Below are 11,437 nucleotides of genomic sequence, written 5' to 3' on the forward strand. Positions count from 1 at the left end.
TAACGATTACTATTATAATGTTATACTTCGATAAGTAAGTTCGTTGAAGAATTTCTCGCAGCAAGATTACCGTAATGTCGGGAAAACTGTAAAAGAAAAATCAGAAATTTTAACTAGTTCGATTAGTTCCAATGTTAATGAAATCAAAATTGAAAAATCTAAAATCTATGATATTTATATTTACCTTATAATATTTTTATATATAACTTCTAAAGATTCTCCAACCGAACATATTAGCGCGAGAATTTATCTTTAATAGATCTGCAAAACGCTAAACTTACCGAGCTATAAAAGCGACCGTGCCGTTTTATAAGAATGACAAGACTGAATAAATTAAGACATTTCGCCATTTTTATTACAAAATTGCTCGAATTGAGAACATTATTCGATCGCCACTAAGATTAATATTTATATTATTTATGTTATTTATATTATACTTATATCATTTATTTTATTTATATCATTTATATTGTTTATATTTATATTATTTATATCATTTATATTGTTTATATTTATATTATTTATATTATTTATATTATTTATATTATTTATACCATTTATATTACTTATATTACTTATATCATTTATATCATTTATTTTATTTATATCATTTATATCATTTATATTATTTATATCATTTATATGATTTATATCATTTATATCATTTATAACATTTCGTATTATCAAAGTCTAAATTTAAAAAATCGTGCGCACGAAACGCACTTCGCCATGTAAAACAGGAATGCGGTAAATTAGAAAAAATGATCTTAGATTTAAAATGACTTCGACTGCAAAGGGTTAAATCAGTGTGAAAACCGTGCGAGCAAAAATTCATGAGCGACGGTACACGTACACGAATCGTGAATGCAGCTGTTTCGCAACGTCTCGAAAACGATCGTACGCCACAAAGAGCCGCAAGAGTCTAGGATTGCGGGCCACGGGTTTATTGGTATTCGGTGCACGAAAATGAGAGTCAGCTCGATCGGTTATTGGGACGAGAGAAGCCGTGGTCGTCGTCGTCGTCGTCTGTGTCGGCGGCCCGTGTGCTCGCCCGTTTTACACGTGGATCGCGTACGTGGCCGTCGGCCGAAACCGAAAACCCTCCCCCTGAGGCCGAACGTCCGCAACGCGGTGTCCCCCTTTGTTACGCAATCGGAGTGAACGAACGACGAATCTGTTCTCAGGTGCGGGAAAGGCCAGCGTCATGGACCGCGTTACGAACGTGTTCTGCGGCAGCGGCGGCGTGGCCTATACGAATCTGCAGAGCGCGAACAATGCGAACGCAACCCCGGAAAAGCCGAGCAGGAGCGTGCCGACGTCGATGAGCAACAGCACGCCGATACAGGGCCGGATATCCAGGAACCGATCGAAGAACGTGCCGTTGGCGAGCGGCGGCACAGGCGGCTACGTTCGACCGGTCACGTGGGAACAGCTGATGCAGGACGACCATTTCCTCGCCAAATTCTTCCTCTACTTCAACGCGATCGAGAGGAGATCTTTGGCCCAGGTGCTCAGCCGGGCCTCGCTCGTTTATTAATTTTTTTCGTCTACGAGACAGATAAATGGGAAATGGGAGGTTCCCGAGGTCATTTGAAGCAACTTTCTCCTTTGCGAAAATTTTCTCCGAGGCTTCGTTTACGAGTTATTAGCGAAAAACAGTGACCAATAAGAGGCGAGCTCGGCTGGCGCGCGGCGGCTGGCGCGTGGCGGCCCGGCCATTCGGCGCGACCGGGCTACGCGCGCTCGCTGGCTGCGCCGCCACGCGCTAGCGAAACTCGTCTCCTATTGGCCAGCGTTTTTCGTTGATAACTCGTAAACGAAGCCGTGGATTGCATTTTCGCTAAGGAGAAAGTTGCTTCAAATGACCTCAGGAATCCCCTACTTCCGGATTGCGAGATATTTTTGCGACATCCTGTATATGCGTGTTGAAAAGCTGAGAAAGAGCTGTGAACAATTGAAGATCGCAAAAATCACGATTTTTGACACCTTCGGTCAGTAAGTATGAGAAATTCGCAATTTTCACAATTTTTTAACGATTGTAACTTGAATTTGCGTTAATCGATTTCGATGAAATTTTCAGCACGCATATTTAAATTTTTGTTAATAGACTCGGATGAAAAATGTTAAAACTTTTCTTCTTTTATTTTGTTTCGTCATTTCAAGTAATAGCAAAATTACAACAATTATCATTATCTAGTATACTAGTCCCTCTATCATCTAAAAGATAAATTCGAATCGTTTATTCCAGTTTCAAAAATGTTATTGCGTTCCGAAAACTGTCCGAATATTAATGGGAATCGCTGCACGTATTTTACTCGTAAATAGACCGTGGTTTTTATGCATTGCTAGGTAGCGTGCGGCATAAATGCATTTACGGCAGCGGTGAACAGGTGACATTTGAAACGCGGTGGACGGATTAAAAGAATCGAATAATATCGATACGTTCGACTTTACTCGAATGATTAGAGAAAGACAGACGTTTCCCCAAGTGGCTGTTATTTGGTGGAATTGATGCACAATATTCCAACTTTGCATAAAGATCCTCGACGTATTCATAACCGGATCGCGAATTTTATGCATTTACGACGAAATCGATTGAAAGAACAATCAAATACTAAAAATATACACAGGAGAATGTAAGAATAATATTGTTGCTACTTTATATATATATATATATATATATATATATATATATATATATATATATATATATCCAAATGATTAAATCATTAGGTTAGCTTGTAATAGGTTGTGAACGAATAATGTTTCACGAAATTCTGAAACGCTTTGGAGCACAAAGGGTTAAACGATGGCCCGATTAATTTTCATAAAATTCTTGGTACATTATCGTTTATTAGGGAAATCGATCTGCTATATTTCTCGAGAGAGAAATATTGCTTACAGAAAGAACGATCGCGACACCTAGATTATAGACCCAAGTATTATTGTTTAAAACAATTGCAAATGTAACTACAGTGATGTCTCTCTAATTGATGCTCAGATTGTGCTAAAAAATACAAGTTGTCCCAAAAATGTCTCGCAATCCGGAAATGAGGGATTCCTGAGGTCATTTTAAGCAACTTTTTCCTCAGCGAAAATGCAATCCGCGGCTTCGTTCACGAGTTATTAGCGAAAAACGGTGACCAATGAGAGGCGAGATCAGCTGGCGCGAGGCGACGCGAGGCGACGCAAAGCGGCCGAGCCACTGAGCGGAAGTGGGCTTCGCGCGCTCATTGGCTCGGCCGCCTCGCGCTACCGGAGCTCGCCTCTCATTGGTCACCGTTTTTCCTGAATAACTCGTAAACGAAGCCGCGGATTGCATTTTCGCTAAGGAAAAAGTTACTCCAAATTACCTCAGGAATCCCTCATTTCCCGCTTGTACAATAAATTTGTAACACTCTGTATATTAGCATGAACACATCCCCGCTTGGCGTTCGTTACATGAGATCGCGGTCTTCGCTGTACAGGGGTGCTAAAAATACGATACATCTTCGGATAATCGATTTTCCATGTTAAGATATTAAAAAGCAAGGTATCCGTTATTTATACACGCGTCGAATATTAGACATTGTTTATCCGACACGTTGATCCGTGTTCTTTCTGGATTTCTTTGAATGATCTATCATTTTACGCGTCGACGGATGACAAACGATTAAACATAACGATTTAACATAATCGACGCGATTCGATGCGACCTTGATCCCGGCAACGTTGTGTTACATTCTCGCGCAGCGGGACAAGCGTGGAAAATGCATAAATCGTATTAGCACTCGTTTCGGCGGGAAGTTTCGCCTAAGAACTTCCGCGACGCGTTTCTTGCTCTAGCATCGCGGTATCATTAAGCGGAGCCATAAACAGAGTCATAAACAATCGGAGCCGACACGGGCGCATCGCGCGGCCGCGTATCCTCCTCCATCGCGTTGATTTATTTCTGACAAGAGGAATTACCTTCTTCTCAAGGAGAATTACGCAACACGAAGATATAGCCGGGTTCCCCGGACGCAAATCGTACCCGTGACAAATTTTACGCTCCCGTCATTTATGCGCGAGGATCCGAGCTGAAGCGACTCCTAAAGCCGGTCACGCGTTCAACACACCCATTGTTTTTCGAACAGTTGATGTGTGCGCCAAACGGAGTTATTATGTTATATTATGTTATATTATATATATATATATATTATATTAATATATATAATATTATTATATTATTATTATATATTAATATAATATATTATAATAATATTATATTTTATTATAATATTATTATATATTAATAATATTACATTTTATTATAATATTATAATAATATAATATAATATTATTATATAATATTAATATAATATAATATAATATTATATATATATATATATCCGCGAGTTATTATAAATTTTTCCCAATTGACGCTCGGCTTGTAAACAAAACTGGACAATTTAGAAAGAAGATTCACGCTTATTTCAGCCTTGCTGCGCTCGTTTTTATAATTGTTGACAATCGGTAACTATAAAAACGAGCCGCGAGGCTCGAATAATCGCGTCTCCTCTTCTCAAATTGTCCATTTTTGTTTCCAAGCCGAGCGTCGATTAGGAAGAATTTGCTGTACTCTCGCAGGCGAAACGTGATTGGTATCGGCACAACGATCCTAATTTCCCGGTTCTAACGTCGAAAGCAAATTTGCTAATTGTTCGACACGTTTGCAGGTGTGCACAAGATGGAGGGACATACTGTACGCGCGTCCCCGACTTTGGGCAGGCTTGGTACCGGTCGTCAGATGCCGAGAAGTGCGCACCATGCTACCGAGCTCTCGTACCCGCCTCTACGCTTCCTTGGTCAGAAGAGGGTTCCGTTCGCTGGTACTTCTGGGCGCGGCCGACAAGGACATCCCGCAACTGATCCATGGCTTTCCTCTAGCGCAACGAAACGTTCACTCATTGTCCCTGAGATGCTGCGCGGTCACCGACAAGGGCCTCGAGGCTCTTTTAGATCATTTGCAAGTGAGCTTTAGGGCTAAATACCGAGCGTCGAGTGATAACCGATAACCGATGAAACCGTTTGAAGGTCCGGGAAAAGTGCAGATGCGAGGATAGCTTATGATAGATCACGGTATATCGTCGGGTCATTCTGTGAAAAAAAAAGAGAAAAGTCAGTTCATCAAGGGGCACGGTTCTTAACACCTCTTCAAATCTTGTAAACAATTTCTATCATTCAATGTACAATATTCAAACAATTTCGCCTACTTTGCGCCTCCAAACGTTTGCGCATCCTCTTTCTAAAGTGTCCAGTTTTGTTTACAAGCCGAGCGTCAATTGGGAAAAATTTATAACTCGCAGATATAATATTATATTATATTAATATATATTATTATTATTATATATATATTAATATTATATAATATTAATATATATTATTATTATTATATATATATTAATATTATATAATAATATTATATTGTATTATATATATATTAATATTATATAATAATATTATATTGTATTATATTATATATATAATATTATATTATATAATAAAATTGTATGCGCGAATGTTTGTCCGTAGATTAGACCTGATTACACCTGAGATTACACGCGTGTTTGTATACAGGCTAGACGCGACCTTATAAAACAAAGCATTTATTTATCCGAGTAACCAGGGAAAAATTCGCACCGCTTGAATCAACAGAGATAAATGCTGCACAAAGTGCGTCAAACGGTGACGCACTTAAAAAAAAAGAGAGTAGTCACGTTCTGCCGCCTTTTATAAACAATCCAACGACTTCTCTCTGCGTGCCTCTTCTTCTCCTGTCTCGTCGGATTTTAACAATTAACCAGTATTCGATGAAGTTAATTAAAATTAAGTTAACGGTATTCGATGACGTTAAGTTCGCTTTTGATCGATAACGCGCGTGCACGCGCAGTTTAATAATCTCGCGAAGCCTAAAAGCGGATGAACTTCTCTGGCATTTCGTACGGAGAAAATTATTCCGGGGTCACGGGGGATCCCGGCGCGCTCTCGCAGGAACGTCGCAAAATTGTTCTTCTAACGGTCCACCATTATTTTTAGGCGTTGTTCGAGCTTGAATTAGCCGGCTGCAACGAGATAACGGAAGCCGGCCTGTGGACCTGCTTGACACCTAGAATAGTATCGCTCTCTTTGTCGGATTGCATCAACGTGGCCGACGAAGCCGTCGGGGCTGTCGCTCAATTGCTGCCGAGCCTCTACGAGTTCTCGTTGCAAGCATACCACGTCACCGACGCCGCCCTTGGTTACTTCAACTCGAAACAGAGCAGCGCCCTCAGCATCCTGAGGCTCCAATCCTGCTGGGAGCTTACCAATCACGGTGTACATAACATCGGTAAGCTCCGTTCGAAGCGTCCAACGTTGCCACGTTCGCCGGCTGTCTCTGTCAGAAACACTGTCCAGTTCGAATTCCGTCCGGAAGAAGCTGAATTCAGGCATACAAAATTTATTCGAAATCATCTCGTATAGTATTGGGTTGTCCGGAAAGTTCGTGCCGATTTTTTAGGAAAATTAAAACGCAGCTCATTTATAAATATTGGTATACATTTATTAAATTATATAGGTACCATTCTGTTCCACAACCTTTCTCCATCTTTCATGCAGCTTGAGAGAGAATTCCGTCCTTCCAGAACCCCCCAGGTTTTTTGGCAAAAAATTTGTCGTCCTTGATCTTCAAGGTCGAAATTTCCAGCTTTAAACCGAGCAAACCACTTCCGCACAGTTCTTTCGGCTACGGCATCCTCGCCATAAACAGCGCATATCTTATTTGCCGCTTGTGTGGCATTTTTGCCCTTTCGGAAAAATAAAAGCATTAAATGCATATAATGCACTTTATTTGCCACCATATTCGAAGGCGTACAAAACTGATAAAAATTAACGAATCGTAACCAAACTTTTTTCCAAATATGGCTGAAGTTATCTCTTTTAGAATATGTACACATGTCATTTGTTTTCAATAGTTGCGATATATTCAGTCAGGTCTCTCACGCTACCTACCGAAAATCGGCACGAACTTTCCGGACAACCCAATAGAATGCGACGATAATGAAATTTAGGCGAAAACCAGCGAGTTTTATTCGTGATAATAAACCACACAGACAGAGAATTCTTTAATAAACATATAAATAGGGCGAGCCTTTTTATTCGAGGATAAATTTTTCTATTTATTCTTCGGGCTGACGAAGCCTGGTAATTTATTATTCACGAATCACGGCTGTTTAACACATTCGGTGCCCACAATCGGCCACTAAAATTCCCACAAAAATCAAAGCGATTTAATTAATCAAACCGAAACTAGAAAGTTAAAATTCATCATAGCAGATGATATTAGAACTCCTTCGCATCCGATACATTCTAGTGAAATTCAGTTTGTTCGAATATATTACCAAGTGAAAATGAATTTTCAATTGGTCAAAAATTAGGGTAATATTATATATTTATATTATATTTATATTATTATATTATATTATATATTTATGTTATTATAAATATATAATAATATATAATATATTTGTATTGTATATTTGACCGACGTGGCGCTGAACGTGTTAATTCGCTTGTCTTTTGGCTAAGAAAAGCTATCGGACGCGTTATCCGGCAATCGACGATATTTTCAAATCGGTTTATTTATATCATTATTTATTTTTTATTATTTATTTTTTAATTTTAATTTATTTTTCAGTAATTATTATTTATTCATATTATTTTTATCGGTTTATCAGCGTGCGGATTTAAATAGACGTTCCGCGAGATCGGCGGACGCGAAATTGTTTGCCGAATCGTTTACATCGCCGCGGGAGTTAGCGTGCTAACGCGAGAGGACACGTCGGACGTTACGCAAAGTCCCGCGCGAACGAGACAATTGCGTCAACGCGCTCCTACGCCGCTGGTCCAGGTGGAAATACTGTGGCGATGATGGCGTGAAATTAAGCCAGGTGTCGGACGCGTCCGGTCATTGTAAATTTAGAATTAAGGAACACGGCTTTATTTAGCTATCTGGACGTCGGCGATACTTCAGACTTCGTTTCCTGGCCGAGTGGGTGGTCAACGACCGGTTGAACGTTATTTATACGGCGAAAAGATTTTCATGAAACTTGATACGCGTAAATACGTGGCCACCGGCGGAACGCGGTTCGTAACGGTCTCGATCGTGTCGCTGGACTTCGGATCACGATGCGACTCCGTTGTCGTACAACTCTGAATTTTCCATAGTTCGGATGTTTTCTATTGTCGCGTTTAACGAGATTTTCCGTATCGCGTGTAAAACAGTCCGTCCGACGGAACGTAAATTCCGTGGATTGTTGATGTTGTTAATTATTCTAGCTTTCTTCGAGTTGTGCGGATCTTATTTTTAGCTTGAGACTAGGATATTATGTCAGTCACACATGATTGACATAGCCGGCGGACTATCAAAATCAAAATAGAAAAGTTAATCGAGCGCTGTTATACATTTCGCGTGTACAGTCAACGTCCGCGACAATCCGGAGCCATCCCAATTCATTTAACGCTAAACCTACCACGGTTAAAATGACCGATTTTTTATGCCACGATATATGTATATTTATATATTTACAATATTATATATAATATTGTATATATTATTATATATTATTATATATAATACAATATATATAGTATATATACAATAATATATTGTATCATATATTCTTGTATATATTATTATATATACAATATTATACAATATTATATTTACAATATATATATATAATATTTTTATATATTACAATATGTATATATATTTATGCCACGAACTTTGGAGACTTCTTCGTGGGAAATGATTGAACAAAATAATATTATTGAAACAAGTCTCATAATTGAAACTTTACAAAATCCAAATGAATTCTATCTTTTCACTCCTATATATTTCAATGCACGCTGGTCGTCATTGCAGGTCGGTTGGTTTAGTGTTGACCAACGAATCGAACGCAGTTACGAGCGAAATCTTTTGTAAACAGAGTCGCCGATGTAAACAGAGTCGCCGCAAAGCATGAAAAACTCGCGTAATAATAGTGGCAATTCTTTCTCTGTTCCAGTGCATTCCTTGCCGAATCTGACAGTGTTGTCGCTGTCGGGGTGCAGCAAAGTAACGGACGACGGTGTCGAGCTGATCGCGGAGAACTTGCCAAGACTTCGTTCCTTAGATCTGAGTTGGTGCTCAAGGATTACTGACGCAGCCTTAGAATATATTGCCTGTGATTTGAATCACTTGGAGGAGCTTACGTTGGACAGGTGAGAGCCGATCAGGAAAGAAAAAAACGGTGTGCAGACATTTAATCGAGTTGATCCCTTTTCTCTTCGACGAAAGTAACGTGTCCGCTGCAATCAAATTATCAGTTACGATTTCATTCCTTCGACTTATTTCATCTCGTGGAATCGCAGAAAGCGGAAGAACGCTTCTTCGATTGGACTAAGTGGGAACCGAGACATACTGACAAATTTCTATTCTGTGCGCAAAATTTTATTCTACGCTTACTTTATTACTTTTTATTATTACTTAATTTATTATTAATCACTTACTTTGGATTACTTTTTTATTATTACCTACTTTGTTATTAACACCATACCGTCCGCAGATCTTAGATATGATATTTTAGAGATATTATATATATTTATAATATATTATATAATATATATTATTATATATTATATTATATATTAATATATGATTATATAATATATTATTATTATTATATATATTTATAAATATATATAATATTATATATTATATATATTTAGAGATAGATATTCTTTTGTTTGACGCCGGCATAATAGCTTGGAAATGTTAGATTTAAAAAAAAAATTTCGAAGATGGCGGTAATATAAATTCCTAAAATTAAGATACGTCATCCAAGAATTTTATATTATTATTAATTTTATATTATTATTATTTTATATTATTATTAATAAGCACGATGCTATAATTAGTTTGCCGCTTTCTAACGCCCAAGAAATATAGTTCAAATATTATTTCAGTTTTTTTAAATGCCACTAAAGTGGTACCACCGGCATACAACGGATAGTTTTTGCATGCCACCGGACGGCATAGTGTTAATTACTTACTTTTTATTACCTTTCATTATTGTTTACTTCTATTAATTGCTTTGCCCCACGCGCGATCATCGATAACTATGAAAAAAAAAATCTGGCGTCTGGCACAAGAGGCAGGAACAATGAACATCGCGAATTCAAAGGGAACGATAAAATTTATTCCGAGTTGTCTCGCATGCTTGCATCGAGTTGCGGAAACGGTCAAACGGCGTTCCAAAATGTTCGGACGAAGATTCCAATCGGTCTAATAAATCTGGATCAGCCGGACAGGCTTTTGCCACAGTGGAAACCGTACGATCCGCTCGATCGCTTCATTCATGGTCCAAATACTGGCCGCGCTAACGAGCATTCTATTTAGGATCGGTCGTTGCGTAATCAGTGTGATTCACCTTGCGAAGCTCCTCGAGACGCCTAAGGAGACAGACTTATAATCTGCTCGGGCGACCGATTGAGTGCTCGACGTCGATGATATACGGTACTCCCGAACACGTTGGAACCGGTCCTGATCGGCTAACTTGTCGACCGTGTGACACATTGTCGCCGAATAAACCGTGCCAATTTGTCTCGGAGTGAGACGTTAATGGCGCTGCGGTCGCGGAACGATTAGTAAACTGCGAGTGCTATAAAGACTGGAATTTGACGGTCAAACTTTTCACGGTGCTGCGAGACGGACGCGTTCGAAATGATGAATCGGCGCTCGCGACTTGCCAGATTCTCGACATCAGAAACCGGGGAGGGGGAGGGGGGAGATTTGAAAATGGAAAAATTTAGAGATGCAGTTGTTTTGGATCACGCGGTAGGAAGCTGATGATAGTAATTACATGTTGACGGAAGCAGCAAATTAAAAGTGAATATGTAATACGGCATATAATATAATATATTAAATACATATATTAATATATTATATATTAATATAATATAATAGATTATTTATTATTTTTTATAATAGATTATAATAGATTTTTTTTTATTTTTAGATATTATATATTAATATAATATGTATGTACATAATATGTATAATAATATGTAATACGGCGATCGAAATATGCAAGGTTCTTTTGTTAATAAAAGTAGTATATAGATAGGCAAAACTATGTGGAAAACAAAATGAGTATGTTATATAAAGAATGTTCTGTCTGCGTAGATGTGTGCACATCACGGACATTGGCGTGGGCTACATCTCCACAATGGTATCACTGAGCGCACTGTTCTTGAGATGGTGCTCGCAACTTAAAGACTTGAGTCTTCAGCACTTGTGCGGCATGAAATCCTTACAAGTACTCTCCTTGGCAGGTAGGTCTTGTCCTATATGTTGATCGAAGTTTAAAAGGTGGCGCAGAAGGATTTGTGACAG

At 38.7% G+C, this 11,437-nt stretch overlaps 1 protein-coding gene across 2 annotated transcripts in view; it reads left to right on the forward strand.

The window, feature by feature from the left end:
* LOC117228623 (uncharacterized) overlaps positions 1-11,437 on the forward strand; it is a 38,649-nt gene that overhangs the window by 23,884 nt on the left and 3,328 nt on the right. For both annotated transcript variants that reach the window (XM_033484469.2, XM_033484468.2), the window contains exons 2-6: positions 1,185-1,507; positions 4,698-4,991; positions 6,058-6,349; positions 9,069-9,264; positions 11,228-11,376. In XM_033484469.2, the coding sequence (XP_033340360.1) occupies positions 1,185-1,507; positions 4,698-4,991; positions 6,058-6,349; positions 9,069-9,264; positions 11,228-11,376 (1,254 nt within the window). The remainder of the gene's footprint in view (positions 1-1,184; positions 1,508-4,697; positions 4,992-6,057; positions 6,350-9,068; positions 9,265-11,227; positions 11,377-11,437) is intronic.

Source organism: Megalopta genalis, chromosome 1, assembly GCF_051020955.1.
Source record: "Megalopta genalis isolate 19385.01 chromosome 1, iyMegGena1_principal, whole genome shotgun sequence".
NCBI lineage: Eukaryota > Metazoa > Arthropoda > Insecta > Hymenoptera > Halictidae > Megalopta > Megalopta genalis.